The 22,471-nt window shown below is 47.3% G+C and overlaps 1 protein-coding gene across 1 annotated transcript in view; it reads left to right on the top strand.

Annotated features, from left to right (window-relative positions):
* Positions 1-2,360: 2,360 nt before the first annotated feature.
* Positions 2,361-22,471, top strand: part of SLC27A4 (solute carrier family 27 member 4) — a 33,665-nt gene continuing 13,554 nt past the window's right edge. Inside the window, exons 1-10 of the mRNA XM_081896443.1 lie at positions 2,361-2,431; positions 6,827-6,956; positions 7,718-7,884; positions 12,860-13,254; positions 14,549-14,707; positions 18,336-18,405; positions 18,786-18,877; positions 19,438-19,547; positions 20,359-20,568; positions 20,711-20,837. Coding sequence (XP_081752569.1) covers positions 7,724-7,884; positions 12,860-13,254; positions 14,549-14,707; positions 18,336-18,405; positions 18,786-18,877; positions 19,438-19,547; positions 20,359-20,568; positions 20,711-20,837 — 1,324 coding nt within the window. The 5' untranslated portion in view covers positions 2,361-2,431; positions 6,827-6,956; positions 7,718-7,723. The remainder of the gene's footprint in view (positions 2,432-6,826; positions 6,957-7,717; positions 7,885-12,859; positions 13,255-14,548; positions 14,708-18,335; positions 18,406-18,785; positions 18,878-19,437; positions 19,548-20,358; positions 20,569-20,710; positions 20,838-22,471) is intronic.

Here is a 22,471-nt window from a genome sequence, read left to right on the forward strand (position 1 = left end):
TGGGAAAGCGCGCCTTGGTTTTGGAACGCTTTGGTTTTGGAATCGACTTCCAGAACAGATTAAGTTTGAAAAGCAAGGTACCACTGCAATACTGGAAGAATAATAATACTGGAAGAAGGAGAGTGCTTCTTAGCAGGCAGCAGTGAAATACCCCACCACCGCTGCTAGTCAGGGGAGACCAGTCTTCCCTAACGCAGTGCCCTGCAGAGGTTTAGGACTAGAACTGCTGTCAGCCCCAGCCAGCGGTGGCACCAGTTTGGCTGGTGAGGGCTCTGAACCCTCCTGGTCTGACTTGGCACAAAGCAGCTTTCTCTGCCCATATTTCACCCTGGCAACCAGGACTGTGATGGGCTCACCATTGTCGTAGATAGTGCAGGGCTTCAGTGGCGTAGCGTGGGGGGGTGCAGGGGGGCCGGCCGCACCGGGCGCAACATCTGGGGGTTAGGGTTAGGGGGCGCAAATCCACAGGTTAGGGGGCAAAAATTACTTGCCTTGCCCCGGGTGCTGACAACCCACGCTACACCACTGCAGGGCTTTGCTTTTCTGGATTAGGATTCTAATCATGGGCCTCTGCTTTGCAAGGTTGCAAAGGTTTTGAAAGTCCACAGTGGAAAAGTTGGGGGGGAAGCCAGTATCGATTATTTAAATGATATGCATGCGTCAAAAGAACATACAGTATTTGAGGAAAAAAGGAAGCACAGCTAAAAGGCTAAAGGAAGGCTGTGTTTGTGACTGTTGTGCAAAGCTATTACACACACAGGAAGCTGCCTTATACAGAGCCAGGCCATTGGTCCATCTCTGTATCGCCTACACTGACTGGCAGTAGCTCTCCAAGGCTTTAGACAGGGTTCTCTCCCAGCCTTACCTGGAGATGCCAGGGACTGTGTGTGCAAAGCACATTTTGTTGGAATGTTCAGCCTACATATTTGTAAATAAACATTAATGTTACAAAATGGCACTAAGCCTCCAGTAACAACCTTCTGAGGGGAGCCAAACCTGAAAAATGCTGTGCCCCTAGAACTTCTCACTGCTTAGAAATGTGGAGTGAGCGTAACATGCTAGTGTAGCGACAGGGCAGTGCTAGAACAGGGATGGTGATTTTGTGGTCCAGCAACATCTGGAGAAGGGATGCTGGTGGCGCTGTGGGTTAAATCACAGAGCCTAGGACTTGCTGATCGGAAGGTTGGTGGTTCAAATCCCCATGAGCTCCTGTTGCTCAGTCCCTGCTTCTGCCAACCTAGCAGTTTGAAAGCACATCAAAGTGCAAGTAGATAAATAGGTGCCGCTCTGGTGGGAAGGTAAACGGCGTTTCCGTGCGCTGCTCTGGTTCGCCAGAAGCAGCTTAGTCATGCTGGCCACATGACTCGGAAGCTGTACGCCGGCTCCCTCGGCCAATAAAGCGAGATGAGTGCTGCAACCCCAGAGTCAGCCACAACTGGACCTAATGGTCAGGGGTCCCTTTACCTTTAACATTTGGAGGGCCACAGTTTCCACCTCTGCACTAGTGCAGACAACACTGGGAAGTTACCTTGTGTTCATAGTGTGTCTCTCATTTACAAATGTACAAGTGGAATACAGTGGAAGCAAGTATAACAGGTAGCAAAACCACTAAACCTGCCTCAGATGCTCAAAGCACGCGCACATCTCACACCACATGCCTTTCATCCAGCTTGACTCCTGATCAACAATTCCCAGAAATCTGTCTGTCTCTCAAATGAAACCTGATACTCTCCTGCTTTAAAGGAAAATATCATTTGGGGGCATGAACATTCTTTTTTGCCAAGTCCATGCTTGCTCATTGGTTGCTTGGTGACAGGTCCAGTCAAAGGAATCAAGACTGTCAGGTTTGTAACAGTGTGTAGGAAGCAGCAGTGTTACATCACAATAATAAGCCATGGTGAACTCAAATGTTGAGTAATAGGAGCTCTGCTTTCCATTTCCTGGGTTCCCACTTTGACGGCTTAATAAACTTATTTCCCTTTATCAAATGGCTCAAAGGGTAGTTGAATTGAACCCTTCCTGCTGGGGAAGAGCCATGGCTCAGTGTAAGAGCATCTGCCTTCCGTGCAAACGGCCCCAAGTTCAATCCCTGGCACGTCCAGGTAGGGCTGGGAATTTTGACAGTCTGAAACCCTGGAGAGCCTCTGCTGGTCAGTGTGGACAATATGGAGATAGATGCATCCTGTGAGGCCAGAGGGGGATAGTGCAACCGGTGTGGTGTGCCGTTCACATGGCGAGGGAGAAGCTGTTGCACCTGTTTTGGAGGTTTGATTGAAGCCCAGATAGCTGCTAGGCGTAGGTGGGGATGACTCTGCCCCCTGGGAGGGAAGGAAGGCTAGATAAAGGTGGAACTGTGAAGAGGTGGAGAAACAGAGACGGAGGCTGGAGGAGAGGAAGACAGCTCAAGAGCTGCTTACTGTGACCTGGGGATGTAAGTGATTCATCTACAGTGCTGTATATTTTGGAAAGTAGTTTGTCTGTTGGTTTATAGTGTATAGATGTAGATTTCGGCTGGCAAATTTAGGCTGATAATCACAGGTTAAATCCTGATTGGTTGGATGGGATCTATGCAAAGCTCTTCTTATTTCAGAAAGGTGTTTTGGACTGCGAAAACAGAGGTTTTCCCTATCGTATTAGCAGAAGTTTCCGAGTGAACCTGCATGGGAATCCCTGCTCAAAATGATGGGGAAAACCCTCCCCACTTTTAGTGAGGGATTCCGAAGAGCACACCCCTTCCTGCTCTTTACGCTGAATAAGCCACTCACACAACTGCAAACTGTGAAAGAAGCACCTAGCTTAATTTGGCCCAAAGTGTGATCAGCTTCTGAAGGAAATCAAACTAGATGTCTCTCCAAACTGTATAATTCTGAACAATTACAATAGCACTGCCGATGTACAGATTCTGTGGTCGTCTTTAAAAACACACAGAGAATTTTTTGGCAGAATTTTAAAAATTGTTCCTTTTCTGAGCAAAAAAGGGGCTAATTGACTTGCCCACTGTGTTTCGAATCCTCAAGACACAATGAACTAACTCTGCAGGGTTCCCTTGAGTCCAGTCCAGTGGGCTCCTGCAGGATGGCATTAAGAACCCATCCAGGGAGTTGTATTTAACCTTCTGCCCAGGCTTCAGCAACAACCAGGATCCGTTTTGTTGACTTGCCACCCAAAAGCAACAAACGAAGAGCAAAGGGGGTCAGATTCGTCTATCCCCATCCTCTTCATTGGCCAGCTTTTTAGCTGAATAACCCTTGGCTTGAGGACAGCCTGCAAACTGCAGTGTCATCTCAGGGCTTGCAAACCCCACCGGCATAGCTGATGTGTTTCCTGTTGCCTGTCTAACGTCCTGTTTCTCCCTGTCACATCAAAAGGGAGCATGATGTGCACGAATAGGTTGAAGGCCAGGGAGGGTTTGTCTGGAGTTCAGGGTTGGAGCCTGTGCCTGCAGAGAAGAAACAAGTCCTTCAGAAGCTGAGGTGCTTTACGGACATCTAAGAGTTGTTCCTGTTTCCTGTGGCGCTTCAGGCATGCCTTTCTAGATGCACACATGTAAAGGGGCATTGGACACAATCAGAGCTGAAAATAGAGGCATGCTTGTCATGCCAGAGGCATAGCTGTCAACTGTTCCATTTTTTTAAGGGAAATTCCCTTATTCTGAATAGGATTCCTCGCAAGAAAAGGGAAAAGTTGACAGCTATGACCAAAGGCAAATGTGGTTGGATGCGGGAAGGGGAAGAATATGTGATTATTTCAGTTACTCATACTTTCACTTAGTTAATACCACCTTGTTATAAGAGAACCACCTCCTTTATTTTCTGTAAGCCCTTCCCCAAAACTCACTTTTTGGCCAGGGTCATTGGATCATGCCCCTGACCCTGGGGCAAACTTCCCCATCCTTCCAGATGTTGTTGCAGTCACCATTCCCACCAGCCCCAGCTAGCATGTCAGGGGCTGTGGGAGTCCAGAACACATGGAATACAGCTGTGGTACTGCCAGAAGATCTGTTCATTCAGCATTTGTTCAGAGCATAGAATCGTAGAATCTTGAATTTGGAAGGGGACCCTGAGGGTCATCTAGCCCAACCCCAACCCCCCACAATGCAGGAATTTGATTTATCTATTTATTAATCAGTAAACTAAACTAAAACGTCTGTGACAAATGGCCACCCAACTTCTGCTCAAAAACTTCCAATGAAGGAAAGCCCACCACCTTCTGAGGGAGTCCGTTCCACTGTTGAACAGTGCTTATTTTCAGAAAGTTTAGTCATAGTTAGTTAGTAATTAGTTTAGTTAGTTCAGAAAGTTATGCAACTTGAAACCATTGGTTTGGATATGTTGGTACTTATTATCTATTTATTTAATAAGATTTATACTCCGCTTGACTATTAAAATCAAAAACAAAAAACCTTTTCAAAGTGGTTTTTAAGAAGATAATACTGTAACATCAAGATAAATTCACAACCATACTTTAAAACATACAAAAGTTGAAATACTACACAATGACCCTCAACTTTCTAAGCACCTGGGTAGGTTTGTCTAAACAAAAATGTTTTTAGGAGGTGCCGAAAAGAGCACAGTGAAGGCGCCTGCTTGATCTCAGTAGGCAGGGGCGTGTAGACGGCACTGGCTGTTTAATGACATTTCATTCCAATTACACACTTTGGAAAGAATATAAAGGTAAAGGGACCCCTGACCATTAGGTCCAGTCATGACCGACTCTGGGGTTGCAGCACTCATCTCGGTTTATTGGCTGAGGGAGCCGGCGTACAGCTTCCGGGTCATGTGGCCAGCAGGACTAAGCCGCTTCTGGCGAACCAGAGCAGCACACGGAAACGCCGTTTACCTTCCCACTGGAGCGGTACCTACCGTATTTATCTACTTGCACTTTGACGTGCTTTCGAACTGCTAGGTTGGCAGAAGCAGGGACCGAGCAACGGGAGCTCACCCCATTGCGGGGATTCGAACCACCAACCTTCTGATCGTCAAGTCCTAGGCTCTGTTGTTTAATCCACAGCGCCACCTGCATCCCTTGGAAAGAATATACAGTGTAGATACCGGTAAATGCCAAACTTTGCAGACTTGCAAAGTTAAGTACAACCTTCTTTAAACACTTGGCAAGAGTCATTGACGTGATATATAAATAAAGAAAATCCAGAATATCAAGGTGAAATTCAGGATAACAGGATATAACCTCTCCAATAAGAAAAGTGAGCAGAAGTTTCTTCTGGTGGTGAATTAATGGAAGAAATGCAGGGAGACTAGTTATTTCTGGTAATGTTGCCTCTGACTACTTTGCAGTGTTGTGTTAGTTCATCTACAAGTGCAAACTTCCAAACAGGTTTTGCAGAGTTAACTAACAATCATTTCTCCATCCAGGCTGCTACCAGGAAAAATCAATTATTATTGTTATGCTGCATTTTCCTGTCACTTACCTCGCCTAAAAGAAGTCTAATCTTTTGGGAAAGTGGGTTTGTTGCAATTGCACTAAACCTCCCAATCAATTATAATTGCCCGCCCTGAATTTGTCGGTATGTTACAGAAGTCCCCCAGGTTGTGGGTGGATGTCCAGATGCTGGATACCATGGTGGGCAGAGCCAAAACCAAAAGTTGGGAGAGCATCAGATGTAATTATTACCTTTGTGAAGTAGGCTAGTTTCTGCACACACCCCTCTCTATCTCCCATCCAGCCTTTATCAGAATTCAATGGCACATTTCAGCCAGGCAGAAAAACTTAGGAAGGGTGTGAAGCAGATCCAGTCAAGGGGGTGGCCTGGGGAGAGGTTCTGGCATTGGAAATGTCCCAAGGGCCAGGTGGAGAGGTTTCAAGGGCCACATTTGGCCCCCAGACCTGAGGTTCCACACCCCTGAAGTATGCACTGCATGAAGAAGTTCCCCCCCCGGCTTGTCCTACATCTCCAGCCATTCAATGTCAGTGGATGATCTCCACGTTCTAGTTTTGTAAGAGAGGAAGCAGGGAGTTAGGACTGAGATGGTTTTCAAACTTGTATGGTAGAACCGTCTCCTGAACAATCATACCAAATAGCTCAGCTTGGTGCCCTCCAGAGTTGTTTTGGACTACTTCTCCCATCAGCCCCAGCCAGCATGGCCAGTTATCAGAAATGGCTGAAATGGTAGTCCAAACCATCTGGAGGGCATCTGGTTGGTAAAGGCTGCTGTTGGCGGATGTTTCAAAGAAATATTGTGGTCTTTGTTAAGTTGTGGGTGAACATATCAGACGACACAGCGATTCTTCAAACAGCTCTTGTTTATTCACAGGCCAGGACAGAACTGAACTGAAGGGTTCAGTCAGCCTGCTTATATAGCGCTCCAGTACAACGTTATTGTAACAACTTTCTAAAACTATCCAATCACTGAACGTCATTTTTGATCCCTTATTTGCATAACTATCTACAGTATACCCCTGCTGGCCCAGGGTGAGAACTTCAGTACATAACAGTACTGATGAACAGAGAATGCCAAGCAGGCAAGTTAAACCATGTTAAGTGACCTGAACTTGTACCTTTCACAATACCAGAGTCTCAACCTAACTGTGGCCAGAGTCAATAGCAGCATTGATCTCATTTGGGTGGAGGAGCGCTTACTTTGCAAAAGTTTGAGGGGAGCAGCCAGGAAAGGCTTGCAGGAAACCTGACTTTTATAACGAATGAATGGATTTCTTTATCATCGTCACAGACCAGAAATTGACTTTTATAACATTCCCTTCCACGTTCCCAGGTCATATGGCATAGATAAACCAGCAAAGCACAACGGGCCAGGAAAATAATCAATAACCTTGGACTTATGTACATGTTTATCCTGTTGCTCATTAGGTTATGGTCCAAATAGCATTCTTTCTGTCGGGAGAAGGTGAAGCAAAGAGGCAGAGAGACGTCGCTGAAGCAAAAGGCTGCCTTGTGGAGGAGAAGAATTAGCTAGGATTGCAAGCCCAGATTTCCCTTGGTGAGTTGGGCCTCGGCTTTTTAAAAATTAATGTTATTATTTAAAGTCTTTGTTCACAGTTTAGCAAAGGTGGACAGATGTGGCCAACCTGGGTGGCCATTTAGGGCCAGCTGTTTGGAAAGCAAGGGGTCATCCAAGTTAGGTGTTGGGTTGTTGTTGGTTTGGGGTGGGGGATAGTCTGCAAAATGTCATTGGTGCAATAATAGTGCATTAGTTAAAGAATTATATTGGACTGTCCAAACATCATTCCACTTTATTAGTTGTTCTGCTGTGCTTTCCCAAACACGATTGCTTTATTGCTGCCTGGAGGAGCCCTTTCATTAAGAAAACGGGACAACTCTGGAACATTTGCGGCATGAAAAGTTGCAGGGTTTCAGCAGGCTTACGGGGCACACACTGGTTGGAAGGGCATCTGTAAGTCTACCCCACAGCGCTTGCTGCATTGAAAACATAATGGTACAGCCCTCTTACTATCATCATCACCATCATCATTTATTATTTGTACCCTAGCCATCTGGCTGGGTCTCCCCAGCCACTCTGGGCGGCTTCCAACAAAGATTAAAAATACATTAAAATGTCACACATTAAAAACTTCCCTGAACAGGGCTGCCTTCAGGTATCTTCTAAATAATAATAATAATAATAATAATTATTATTATTATTATTTATTGAGCACAAATAGTCCTGAATGTGCAATAAGAAGGGGACCTGCAAGGGCTCTTCATCTCACCAAAGGGAACTTCCCTCTCTCCTCTCCCCAGGCCAGCATGTTACGTTCGGCGGCTCTGCTTCTCCTCTTTGTGGTCTTCCGGCTGTTCCTGGACCTGCCATGGATCCAGGTGGTCCCGGCTCTCTTAATATTCTACTTGGGATCTGGAGGATGGACTTTCCTTCGCATCGTCATCTTGACAGCCAGACGGGATGTTTCGTAAGTTTTGTAAACTGGGGGACCTCCCTTTCCGAGCCTCCTTCATGTGGCTTCAAGGGATGTATATGTTTCTTGCTAACATGCTTTTTACAGCAATCATTTTGATGTAGCTGTAGGTCCATAATTTATGTGGGTTTCTCAGAAGCACATGAGAAATGCAAGCTTTGGCACTAGCTATAGCACTCGGTATCTTGAAGCAAAGGGTATGTGTTGGTTACATGGAGGGCCCGTTGCTCAGTGGAAGAGTACACAATGCTTGGTTTTCAGAAGGGCCCAGTTTCTATCCCTGGTAAATCCAGTTGGAAGGACCAGCAGGAAGTAATAGGGGCCCTGGAAAGCCACTGCCCATCAGAACAGATTAGGGGGATCCAGGCACGGCACCATGAAGATGCACTTGGACTACAATTCCCATCAGCCCCATCCAGATAATACAGGGTTAGATGAACACACAGCCACACAGCCTGTTAAGAGTGATGCTTCCTACTTTAAATGTGTGGTCGCAACAAAAACAAGCAACTGCTCAGCCAATTCTGCCCCCTCTTTGTGGTGTCCCAGGGCAACTTGCCTGTGCCTGAATGTCCCAGGCTTGTGCCTTTCCCTGCTCTCTGCCGTGCCATCAGCAGCTGCTTATGTAGGGCCTTCCAGATGTTGTGGGGCTTCAGCTCCTATAATCTCCAGCCATTCACCATTGGCTGAGGTTGAGTTGGAGTCAAACAGCATCTAGAAGACACCTGGTTAGGGAAGACTGGTGAAGTCCAGGGGTCAGCAGACTTTTTCAGCGGGGGGCCAGTCCACTGTCCCTCAGACCTTGTGGGGGGCCAGAATATATATATATATATATATTTTGGGGGGAACGAACACATTCTTATGCCCCACAAATACAGTGGTGTCCCGCAAGACGAATGCCTCGCAAAACGAAAAATGCACAAGACGAAAGGGTTTTTTGGTTTTTGCGTCTCTTCTCTAGACGAATTTCCCTATGGGCTTGCTTCGCAAGACGAAACGTCTTGCGAGTTCTTGCGAGTTTGTTTCCTTTTTCTTAAAGCCGCTAAGCCGTTAATAGCCGCTAAGCCGCTAATAGCCGCTAAGCCGCTAATAGCCGTGCTTCGCAAGACGAAAAAACCGCAAGATGAAGAGACTCGCAGAACGGATTAATTTCGTCTTGCGAGGCACCACTGTAACCCAGAGATGCATTTTAAATAAAAGGACACATTCTACTCATGCAAAAACATGCTGATTCCTGGACCGTCTGCGGGCCGGATTTAGAATGTGATTGGGTCGGATCCGGCCCCCGGGCCTTAGTTTACCTACCCATGATCCACACTGATGGGCCAATACACCCTTTGGAAGTAAGCTTCTCACACCCCTCCTTGGAGCAGCAGAAGCAGTGGTGTCAGGGAGAAGGAGCGAGTGAAAGAGGTTTTCCCAGCACTGGTGAAACTGACAAGGCTCTCCAAGGTATTTTCAGATTCACTAAAAAGCAGAGACCTGTGTTACTTTCACAGAGAGCCTAGAAGGAACTGAAAAGGCTTTCTTTCACTCAAATGCGCCCACTGATGTGTTCCGGGGGGGGGGAGGGAGGGAGGGAATCATTAAGATCCATGAGGATCTATGCCTTGGATCAATACTTTTGTGCTACTGGCAAGCACCAGATCTGTTATTATTTTTCTGTGCAGCCTACCAATGTAAGCCTTATTTGATGGTAGTTTGGCTGGGACCCAAAGCAAAAAGATGACAATTCAAGACACTCCACTGTTTTAATCTTCTGGATGTAACTTTTACACAGACCCCATGGAAAGGCTGTGTGTGCATTCGTGTGTGTGTGCCCTTCTTCTGTTTGTGCTGGGGCCAGGGATTGACCAAAGGGCAGGGGCAGTGTCCACAGCACTCTCAGAATTCCAAAGGTTCCCACAGGCCCCCCAAAATTGGCAGCCCTGGTGTAATGTGAGGAACGATGTTGAAAGATTCTCTGCTTGGAATAAAATGTTGCTGCTCGTTTGAAGTACTGTTCCATGCCAGACTGCACTTTGGACTTCAGACGTGCCTAAGAAATTACAAACAGCCAAGCTTTCTAGTCTATGACTTTGCCTGGTCTGATGCCAAGAAATTGCCTTTGTTCAGGCAAAACTGGTATTACACACACACACACACACACACACACACACACAGCATAATCAAGCATGGCTCCTTTCAGGGTGTGGCAGTGTTGCAATCATCTCTCACCATCCCTGGTCTAAGACACCCTACAAGAGAGGGGGGAAAGGTCCTTGAAACTCAATAAGAGAAAACCTCCTTTTTGTTAGATGAACATAAGAACATCAGAAGGGCCTACTGGGTCAGACCAGTGGTCCCTCAAGTACAGCATCTTGTTCTCACAGACAGTGGACAACCAGATATCTGTGGGAAACCTGCAGTCACAAGAACACTCTTCCTTCCTGAGGTTTCCTTGACAGATGGTCATCCAGCCTCTGCTCAAATATCTCCATGAAAGCAGAGCTCACCACTTTCCAAGATAGCCATTTCCACAGCCAAACAGCCCTTGTGTCAATAAGTTTCTCCTAAAGTTTAGCCAGAATCTGCTCCCTGCCATTTCCACCACAGGGTTCTTCTATTCCTGTCCTCTGAAGTAATGCAGAGTGAGTCTGCTCCGTCATTTGCAGGACAGCCTTCAGGTATTATAAGATGGCTATCATGTCTCCACTGCGTATTTTCTTCTCTGGGCTAAACATTCCCAGCTTTTTCAACAGTAGGGCTTAGTTTCCAGACACCTCACCAGCTTGATTGCTCACCTGTGGGAACATTCCAGTTTATCAATGTCCTTCTTAAAATGTGGCATCCAGAACTAGATGCAGAACTGCAGATACAGTCTTCTAGTGCTGGTATTATATTAGGGGTCCCACTCAACAGATCCTTGCTTAGAGCCGTGTAGGGTAATTGTTAGAATGTTGGAATTTGACCTGGGAGACCAGGGTTCAAATCCCCACTCAGCCATAAAACTCATTGGCTATCCTTGGGCCACTCACTGCCCCTCAGGCTAACCTACCTCACAGGTTTGTTGAGAAGATAAAAATGGGAAGCTGAGAACCATGCACACCACCTTGAGATCCTTGGAGGAAAAAGTGGTATACAAATAAATGTAAAGGAACCCCTGACCATTAGGTCTAGTCGTGACCGACTCTGGGGTTGCGGTGCTCATCTCGCCTTATTGGCCGAGGGTGCCAGTGTACAGCTTCCGGGTCATGGGGCCAGCATGACTAAGCCACTTCTGGCAAACCAGAGCAGTGCACGGAAATGCCGTTTACCTTCCCGCCAGAGTGGTACCTATTTATCTACTTGCACTTTGACGTGCTTTCGAACTGCTAGGTTGGCAGGAGCAGTAACCGAGCAACGGGAGCTCACCCCGTCGCGGGGATTCGAACCACCGACCTTCTGATCGGCAAGCCCTAGGCTCTGTGGTTTAGACCACAGCACCACCCGCATCCCTGGTATGCAAATATAATATAATTTTAAAAAGAAGCAGGCTGTCTTCATAGTATTGGCAGGCAGCTAGGGAGATAGAGTTCAATTTGCCAGTGGGGAGCACTAATATATTAACGGCAAGAGACCTTAGCTCTGTGGCAGAGGATCTGCTTTGCAAGCGGAATGTCCCAGGTTCAGTCCCTGATGTCATTTCCACGTAGGCCTAGCAGAGAACCCTGCCTGAAGTATTGAAGAGCCACTTCTGGTCTGTGTAGACAATACTGAACTAGGTGGACCAATATTTTGACTTGGACCTAGCAGCTTCCTGTGCTCCTGTTTGGGGAGGGCTGTAGCTCAGCAGTGGAGCACCTGCTTTGCATGCGGAAGGTCCCAGGTTCAGTCCCCTGTGGCATCACCATGTCGCAGGTAATGAGAGAGCCCCCAGCCCCAGCCCTGGAGATCGGCTGGATGGTATAAGGCATCTTTCCTGTGCCTACAGTTAGCCCCATGTGAAAATTCTGTGACTGAGTGCTGAGGAGGTGGCAGGCTGGGTGTGTAGGTGGGGCTTTGCAATAAGGGCGAGTTTAGGAGGGGTTCTGAGCCTGGGATGCTTGCGAAACCCTCTTCCATGGAATGTATCCTGGTTCTTGTTCAGCTGAACACACCTACAGGCTTGACGGAGACACAGCGGCATGAGATTGCCATACTGTTAAGAGTGTTTCAATGAAGACGAGTGGGTGGGCGGTTCCTCTCCATTCCCTTGGGATGAGCTGGCCAACTGGAATCATGGCATCTCTGCCCTGGCCAGGCCCCACCTGTAGTCCTATGTCCAGCTCTGGGCACCACAGTTGAAGAAAGATATTGACAAGCTGGAAGGTGTGCAGAGGACGGCAAACAAGATTACAGTGGTACCTCGGGTTAAGAACTTAATTCGTTCTGGAGGTCCGTTCTTAACCTGAAACCGATCTTAACCTGAAGCACCACTTTAGCTAATGGGGCCTCCTCCTGCTGCTGTGCCGCCAGAGCACAATTTCTGTTCTTATCCTGAGGTAAAGTTCTTAACCCGAGGTACTATTTCTGGGTTAGCAGAGTCTGTAACTTGAAGCGTCTGTAACCTGAAGCGTCTGTAACCTGAGGTACCACTGTATTGATAAAAAGCTTGAAAACCTAGCCTTATGAGGAGTGGTTGAGGAAGGTGGGTATCTTTAGCTTGGAGGAGCCTGAGAGGAGATATGAAAGCCATCTTCGTATATATGAAAGGCTGCTTTTTGCTGCTCCAGAGGCTAGGGCCAATGAATTCCAATAAAAAGGAAGAACTTTCTGAGGGCAAGAGACATTCAATTGTGGAACAGACTCCCTCAGAAGGTGATGGACTCTCTTTCATTGTATATTTTATAAAGCGCAGGTTGGATGCCACCTGTCAGGGATTCTTTAGCTATGATTCCCATCCAACTCTACACATCTATGATTCTTTCTCCCGGAGGAAACCTTACTTGTGCCTTCTTCTCCTTGCCAGGACTGGATACGTTGTCCTCTTGACTCGGTTGAAGGTTTGGTGGTACGTGAAGAACAAGTACACAGTCCCAAAGCTCTTCCAGCAGGTAGCACGCAAGCATCCAGGAAAAGCAGCCCTGATTTTCCAGGGGACGGGCGAGACGTGGACCTTCCAAGACCTGGATAACTATTCCAACCAGGTGGCCAACTTCCTGTATGAAAGAGGCTTCCGCTCTGGGGATGTCATCGCCCTGTTCATGGAATCCCGCAACCAGTACGTTGGTCTCTGGCTCGGCATGGCCAAGATCGGTGTGGAGGCTGCTCTCCTCAACTCTCACGTGCGGCAGGAGTCGCTCCTTCACTGCATCAACATCTCGCACTCAAAGGCCGTCGTGTTTGGAAGCGAGTTGGCTGATGGTGAGAAGAGGTGGGAGGGAATCCAGGGGCAGGAAGCAGAGCAGAAAGCAGGCAGAAGAGCAGGTGTATTTATTTGAAAAAGAGACTAAGGGACCTATGCCCCTCCAGCTTTTGTTGGACTCCAACACCCATCAGCCCCAGGCCAGCATTACCAGTCTTCAGGGATAATGGAGTCCAGCTCCTCTATTTCTGGTTCATGTCAAAGCCATATGTGTCTATTCATAAGCCCATTCTATCCCGTTTCTGCATTAATCTTAGATATATTTTTTAAAGAGTCTGCACAGAAATATGCATTCTGTATTGACATACACATTTCTAAACATAGCTATACAACCCACTAGTCATTTATTATATGGTCAGAAACCTGCTAAAGCGGAGCCCATAAAGAACAGATGAGGATTCAAACATATGATTGCACATATTTAAAATACTGTATTTTTCGCCCCATAGGGTGCACCAGCCCATAAGATGCACCTAGGGGTTTTTTTGGGGGGGGGAATAAAGAAAAAAAAATCCCCCCAGGCGCAGGGCTGGGGCGGGGGAAGCCCGAGCTTCCCCTGACCCCAGCCCCCAGAACAAGCAGCTCTCCGCAAGCCTTGGGAAACCGGTGCGACTTCCTGACGGGTTCCCACGCCTTGCGGATATCTGCCTGAAGCCCAAACCAGGTCGGGGAACAGCAGGATGGCGGCGCTGCGCCTCCCCGCTGTCCCCCGAGCTTGTGGGGCTGGCGGTGGGGAGAAGCGCGCTTCTCCCCACCGCCAGCCTCCAAACCAGGTCGGGGAACTGAAGCCCGGGGCGCGCTGCACAGCGCGCCCCGGGCTTCGAGATGCAGGCTGCTATCCGCAAGCCTAGGGAGCCAGATGTGAACTCCTGCGGGCTCCCAAGGCTTGCGGAGACCTTCCTGAAGCCTGGAGAGTGAGAGGGGTCGGTGCGCACCGACCCCTCTCACTCTCCAGGCTTCAGCGAAAGCCTGCATTCGCCCCATAGGACGCACACACATTTCCCTTTCATTTTTGGAGGGGGAAAAGTGCGTCCTATAGGGCAAAAAATACGGTACTCTTTGATTCACTTATTTGTCCTAAAATATTCACACTACACATTTTTTTGAGCCAAGACCTCCAGATGTTGCTGGACTCATGACTTCCATCAGCAACGACTGGAGGGCCAGTTTCCCCATCCCTGGTGTAGAATATGAACCACTGTAAAGACCTGCAGCTGTAGATGCATGCGCCACTGTGGCAGAGAAGGTGTGTTCTCTGTGCTTTTGCTTCTAACACCTGTTCTATCTTTCTAGCCTTGCGGGAAGTGCAGCCTTCCCTTGGGAAGTCCACTCACCTCTTCTGTTCTGGCGACTGGAAAGCGGAAAGCATGCTGCCAGGCTCAGAACATCTGGACCCTTTGATTGAAAAAGCATCTCGCCAGTCACCAACTCCCCCAGACAAGGGATTCCTAGGTAGGCACAGGCAGTGGGCAGCAACCATTTTTCATTGCATGTTTCTATGAAATTGCTGCCGCCTTTTCGGTCTCTTTTACCTACTCTTTTGCCTTAACAGGTAGCCCTGTTTAGGGAAGTTTTTAATCTTCAATGCTGTATTGTGTTTTTAATATTCAATTGGGAGCCACCCAGAGTGGCTGGGGAAATTCAGCCAGATGGGTGGGGTATAAATAATATATTATTATTATTATTATTATTATTATTATTATTATTATTATTATTATTATTATTACTACTCAGGAGCTAACTGAAAAAGAAAGACCAAACCCCAAGTCACTGTTGCAGGATGTGTCTGAAGTCACATGCGTGTTCAGCACTGTGTATTCATACAAACACACCAACAAGAAGTTTGGAATATTTTGCTAGAGTTATGGCATTTGTCCATTCATGAATATATGCTTGTCTCTATTCTTGCCCGAATAAAACTCCTGACACCTGATAATTTTATTCTGGACAAGCTATCCTAAAGACCAGACGGGCAGCCCAGTAATTCTTAGAGGCAAACATACAGCTTTACATTAGGATTCTTGAGAGACACATTAACAAAGAAAGCTTGGTTTATTATATGAAATGAAAATGACGACATGCATGAATTCTGTTTCAAACAGTAAAATTACAATTTAAGCAGGCTTCAAATCCTACCATACACAAACACCTAAAGAGTGGAAGAATCTCTACCTACTCTCAAAAGCCTACAGAAGTGAGCACGGCAATTTTGCTAGCAGGGCTTACACTAATAACATAAGCAGCTAGATTTATTGTGCTTTTAAATTTATCCCAGGATTTCCTGCCTGCATCTCACCTCCCCATCTTGCAAAACGTGTTTGAATAAACCCTAGTGAGTTATGACTGAACTGGCTATCTTTTGTCTGTTCCCTGCCTTTCCATTACCTGGAGTTTGAGTAGACTTTGCTGGCAGCTTGATTTACATGTGTTGACCTTCACAAGGTGTGAGGAACTCAGGATATGCCTGAATAGCTTCAGGTCACTTCTTGAATTGAGAATAGTATCAGGCTTTTACTGAGGTCAAGCAAGGTTCATGATGGAGAATCTCATGTCATATTTAAGTTAGTATGTCAGCCTTTTTTGGGGGGACACAGGTGGCGCTGTGGGTTAAAGCCTCAGCGCCTAGGACTTGCCGATCGAAAGGTTGGCGGTTCGAATCCCTGCGGCGGGGTGCGCTCCCGCTGCTCGGTCCCAGCGCCTGCCAACCTAGCAGTTCGAAAGCACCTCCGGGTGCAAGTAGATAAATAGGGACCGCTTACTAGCGGGAAGGTAAACGGCGTTTCCGTGTGCGGCTCTGGCTCGCCAGAGCAGCAATGTCACGCTGGCCACGTTACCCGGAAGTGTCTCCGGACAGCGCTGGCCCCTGGCCTCTTAAGTGAGATGGGCGCACAACCCCAGATTCTGTCAAGACTGGCCCGTACGGGCAGGGGTACCTTTACCTTTACCTTTACCTTTATGTCAGCCTTTATACTTGTGCTGTGATCTACAGAGACAAACCATATAATAAGTTCAGATTGACACACACAGCTGTTCACATCAGTGTTCAGTTTAAGTCGCCACACCAAAACAGCTTATTATTCATATGGGGAAACCCAGCCAGATGGGCAGGGTATAAATCATTTATTATTATTATTATTATTATTATTATTATTATTATTATTATTAGGGTTGGTGAAGCAATTGTTTTGCATGTAGATGATCCCAGGTTACACCTCTATCACTTCCAGGCAGGGTTGGGGGAGGTAGTACTGAGTTGGATGGACCCATGTTTTGCAAATTTATAAACTGCTTTACAGCAGTTTATTTCATAAATGACTGTGTCACAACTCAGGGAAAGCCTTCTTAAACAGAAGCATCGTCAGTAGGCAGCCACCTAAAGATCATAACACTGAGTGCCTGTCTAATTTTGGATCCCTTCCAGTTGGGATTCAGGCCTCACCATGGGACTGAAACTGCCTTGGTCACACTGGTTGATGATCTCCGGCGGGCTAGGGACAAAGGTGAGAGCTGATTTCTAGTTCTGCTGGATCTCTCAGCGGCGTTGGACACCATCAACCATAACATCCTTCTGGACTGCCTTGAGGGGCTGAGAGCTGGGGGCACTGTCATACAGTGGTTCCGCTCCTTCCTCTTGGGCCGTGTTCAGAAAGTGGTGGTGGGGGATGAGTGTTCAGACCCCTGGGCTCTCACTTGTGGGGTGCCTCAGGGTTCTGTCCTCTCCCCCATGCTTTTCAACATTTACATGCAGCCGTTGGGAGAGATCATCAGGGGGTTTGGGCTGGGTGTTCACCAGTATGCGGATGATACCCAGCTCTACCTCTCTTTCAAATCAGAACCAGTGAAGGTGGTGAAGGTCCTGTGTGAGTGTCTAGAGGCGGTTGGAGGATGGATGGCAGCTAACAGATTGAGGTTGAATCCTGACAAGACAGAAGTACTGTTCTTGGGGGACAGGAGGCGGGCAGGTGTGGAGGATTCCCTGGTCCTGAATGGGAGTCATTGTGGACTCACAGCTGTCCATGGAGGCACAGGTCAATTCTGTGTCCAGGACAGCTGTTTATCAGTTCCATCTGGTACGCAGGCTGAGACCCTATCTGCCTGCGGACTGTCTTGCCAGAGTGGTGCATGTTCTGGTTATCTCCCGCTTGGACTACTGCAATGCGCTCTATGTGAGGCTACCTTTGAAGGTGACCCGGAAACTACAACTAATCCAGAACGCGGCAGCCAGACTGGTGACTGGGAGCAGCCGCGGAGACCACATAACACCGGTCTTAAAAGACCTACATTGGCTCCCAGTACGTTTCCGAGCACAGTTCAAAGTGTTGGTGTTGACCTTTAAAGCCCTAAACACCCTCAGTCCAGTATATCTGAAGGAGCGTCTCCACCCCCATCATTCTGCCCGGATACTGAGGTCCAGCGCTGAGGGCCTTCTGGCGGTTCCCTCACTGCGAGAAGCCAAGTTACAGGGAATCAGGCAGAGGGCCTTCTCGGTAGTGGCGCCCTCCCTGTGGAACGCCCTCCCACCAGATGTCAAAGAGAACAATAACTATCAGACTTTTAGAAGACATCTGAAGGCAGCCCTCTTTAGGGAAGCTTTTAATGTTTGATGTATTAGAGGATTTTAATATTTTTGGGGAAGTCGCCCAGAGTGGCTGGGGAAGCCCAGCCAGATGGGCAGGGTACAAATAATAAATCATTATTATTATTATTATTATTATTATTATTATTATTATTATTATTATTATTATTTTGCTGGTAATTAGGCTCTTTAAAAACAGGGCTGGGGAACCTGCAGCCTGCAAATCTCATGTGGGTGGTGAGGAGAAGCAAATGGCGGGAAAGAGGGTGGCAGAAATACAGTAAAGGGGTGCTCTGCCCACCACTGGCACCAGTCCTGCCCACAGCTGGTCTGCGGCCCCTGGCAGACCTTCCCCAAGGGAATGTGGCCTCTGACAGGAAAAAGGGTTCCCTGCCACAGAATAAAGCCAGGTGCTGGCACCGAAGTTCTGCTTTTTCACGGAACACCAATGCCACTAGATAGCAAAGGTGACCCTGGATTTTTCAACATCCTTTTGCCTTGCAGATAGATTGTTCTACATCTACACTTCAGGCACAACTGGGCTGCCCAAAGCTGCAATCATTGTCCATTGCAGGTGAGCAAAATCATAAGGGATCAGTCTGTGGGGTCGGGGTGAGGAAACTCCCAGTCAATTCTGTTTTGTGTTACTCAACTTCTTGAAAAAAACAGGACTAAGTTTATTATAAACCCAAATCCAAAACAGCAGGTTGAAAGCATAGAAGCCCCATACTGTGCATATTTACTCAGAAGTAAGCCTAGGGTGCACAGGGCAGGCTGTGTGGTGCCCATAGCTCACAGTCCTACCCCCCAAAAGCTCCTGAAACCTGAGGCAATTGAAAGTAGCTATCCTATCTCCTCTTCTCCAGGGTAAACATACTCAACTCCCTTAGCTGTTCCTCGTAAGGCTTGGTTTCCAGACAAATACTGATCTCTCTCTCTGGTCTCCCAATTCAGGTATTTCCGAATGGCAGCCCTGGTTTTCAACGGCTTCCGCATGCGACAGGACGATGTGGTCTATGACTGCCTCCCCTTATACCACGCAGCAGGTAACACCAGCGCCTTTAACCTTTTGGTCTTTTCCAGTGACTTACCTTTGACCCATCTGCTTCACTTTTGTGATGGCTATGTTGTTGCTGAACTGTGAACAAAACGTCCAACTGAAATGAAGGGAATTGATAGAAACACAGAATTCTGCATCACACCGAGTCAGACCGTTGGTCCATCAAAAGCAGCAACAGCAGCTTTTCAGACAAGAGCCTTTGCCAGCCCCACCCAAAGGTGCTGAGGACTGAACTTGGGACCTTCTGTGTCCTACCCACCATTCTGTACACTTGTTATTATTTAGAGGAAGGAAGTTCCAGGGTTCTGGAGTGACCCACCGAACGTGATTCTCTGCATGCCATTCCCAGGTGATTTCTCCCACCCAGGCACCGACTTGGCATGCTGGATTCTTCCCTTCCCAAGATCATGCCCTGGGGTCTTTGGGAGATTGGGTCTGAGCCAAACCGGGAACAGCAAAGTCATGCTTCTCATAAGCTAGTCACCATTTTTAGTTCCAGATTTCCTACTGGCTAAAATGGGTTTCCTTCTCGCTCTTCCCTTCTAGGTAACATTGTTGGAGTTGGCCAATGCGTCCTGCATGGGATGACGGTCGTAATCAGGAAGAAATTCTCAGCTTCTAACTTCTGGGAAGACTGTGTGAAATACAACTGTACGGTGAGGCAGGGCTGAGACCACAGCTGTGCGGGTGGGGCAAAGAGGAGATCCATAGTATTGTAGAGTTGGAAAAGACCCCAAAGGTGATCTAGTTCTACCCCCTGAAATGCAGGTTTCACAGGTAAAGAATGCCTGGCAGATGGCCTTCCAACCTCCTCCTCCTCCTCATCACCATAAATATCATAATAAATGCATGTGTGTGTATTTTTATATAACAAACAGCAAAACACCAGACAAAGCAACAAATTCCTCCCAAAGGCAAACGCATAGCAGCACATTTCCAAAGCATCTTAAGAGTCAGGGGATTGACTCAGTAGCTGGAACACCAAAAACCTGTAAGGTGGATGTCGAGATGGAGATTTTTCATCTCATGCCAAGACTGGAAGGAGGCAGCACAAGAACAGGGCCCTTTCTGTGGTGGCTTCCTGTTTGTGGAACACTCTCCCCAAGGAGGCTCTCCAGGCACCTTCATTACATATCTATAGGCTCCAGCTGAAAACATTTCTCTTAAACTAGGCTTTGTGCTGATTAAATGATCTATGGGCTTTTAAGGGGTTGCCTTCTCCAAGCCTTATTTCCAGAGCTGAATGCATTTCTTTTAACATCCTGTGCCTAAAAGGGTGGGAGAGACATGAACTAAAATGTTAACTCTTTGAGAGGAGGGTCAGGGCACAGATTTGTCAGGGGCCCACGTGAGAATCAAGGCTATCATTTCAAAGGTAGAAGACTGCATAGCTGCCACATGTAGGTTACCTCGTGCCATGCATCTCATTTTGTCCCTGACTGCTTCTTCCTCTGCTGTTGCCATCAGATCGTACAGTATATTGGGGAGATATGTCGGTACCTGTTGAACCAGCCATCTCAAGAGGTGGAGAGGAAACATCGGGTCCGGATGGCTTTGGGCAATGGCCTGCGGGCTTCTATCTGGAAGGAGTTCACTGAGCGCTTCGGCATCCCCCAGATAGCCGAGTTTTATGGAGCCACTGAGTGCAACTGCAGTGTGGGCAACTTTGACAACAAGGTAAGGGCTGCCTTCTTGCTGAAAGGCGTTGCTTGGTGTTTGCCCAGAGTGCCTGAGCCCTGGCTTTTGGCCCTGGGCCCCAGACCTCCTGCCCTTCATCCCTTTGCTTCCGTGGTGACCTCCAAAATTTTCTCCTCTGCAGCTGGGAGCTTGTGGCTTCAATAGCAGGATCCTTCCCAACATTTACCCCATCAACCTAGTCCGAGTGAATGAGGAAACTATGGAGCTGATCCGGGGACCTGACGGGCTCTGTATACGGTGCAAACCAGGTGAGGCTGGGTACCAGCCCAGTAGGGTGGAGAGCAGCTGGGTAATCCTTGAACGAGAATAAGAGGGAGAGAACAGCAGGGCTGGGGCACTGTGATCCTGACTTCGATGTTGTAGCGTTTCCAAAGCAAGAAAGGATTGGACTCTGATTAATGGAATACACACGAGGCTTGACCAGCAAGACTTTGGGAGAAGGTGCCAATAATAATCCTCTCCACCCCTTGACCCAGGTCGTTTTATTCACAAAAGAACTTTTTACACAGTGTTCGTAAGAACCAATCAGATTTCCTCTGAGCATTTCAAAAAACCCCATGTGGGACAAAGTCAGATCAGAAGAAATTATTTTAACTACAAAGAAACTATTTCCTACTTGAGCATGCATATGTAGTTCAGAATAAATAAAATAGGAAGCAAGGAAGAATGCTTTTAGCAAAAACCCGGAGGTCATAAACAGGAATATTATTATGGCTGGGGAGGGCGGGGTATAAATAAAATTTATTATTAATAATAATAGTGTGAAGACTAGTGTGGAAATGTAGAGAACTGAAGTTTGGAAAAAAAATTAAAAACTGAGAAAAGCCCATCCCTAGGTCACAGTAGACCAGGGGTCAGCAACCTTTTTAGCTGTGGGCCAGTCCACTGTCCCTCAGACCATGTGGGGGGACAGACTATATTTTTTTTGGGGGGGGGGGAATGAAGGAATTCCTATGCCCCACAAATAACCCAGAGATGCATTTTAAATAAAAGGACACATTCTACTCATGTAAAAACACGCTGATTCCCGGACTGTCCACAGGCCGGATTGAGAAGGCAATTGGGCCAGATCCGGCTCCTGGGCCTTAGGTTGCCTACCCTTGCAGTAGACCCTTGCAAGTGTCCCTATTTTCCAGGAACATTTTCATTGGTAAATGAATCCCTGAGCCATCTGTAGGAAATCCTGTATAGGGAAGTTTTTTCTTAATGTTTAATTATGTTTTTATATATGTTGGAAGCTGCCCAGAGTGACTGGGGCAACCCAGGAACATGTGCGGGGTATAAATAGTAAAATTATCATTATGGAATGGAATATTCCTATTTTCATTGGAGAAATGTCACAGGGGTTTTTGATGAGTGGAGGTGGCAGGTGATTCATCCCTGAAGTGGAGGACATCAATCAACTTTTGGACTACTGTGGGTTCCTGCAGGTCTTTAGATGGTGCAGTGGCCCCCAGGAGCTAAGATAAGACCGAGGACAGATGGGACCCTGTCAGAGAGACAGAGATCTGTCCTCCTCTGTCCATTGTCCTCCTTCCGGGCTGATGACCATGATTCTTAAGCTACAGCCAACTCAAGCTCTCCCCTAAGAGAGAGAGCACCTTGGATGACACTTCACTTAAAATTCCTGGGATTCAGGGGCCTCGTTCACACACAATTAAGCTAAGCCTAGGTTTAGTATTACAATATGAGTGACAGTGTGGCCACAAAGACTGGAAGCTTCTGCTTCTATTCGAGATTAACCACAGTTTAGTGTTATATCCATTAATCTTAGCTATGGCCTACTGAAAAGCAGCCAGCTTCATAAATGTTACCATCTTATACTTTTCTGTGTATAAGACGAAGATTATTTACTGTAAAATAATGTTATAAAACGGGGCGT

Source organism: Podarcis melisellensis, assembly GCF_964234715.1.
Source record: "Podarcis melisellensis genome assembly, chromosome: Z".
In the NCBI taxonomy this organism is placed as follows: domain Eukaryota; kingdom Metazoa; phylum Chordata; class Lepidosauria; order Squamata; family Lacertidae; genus Podarcis; species Podarcis melisellensis.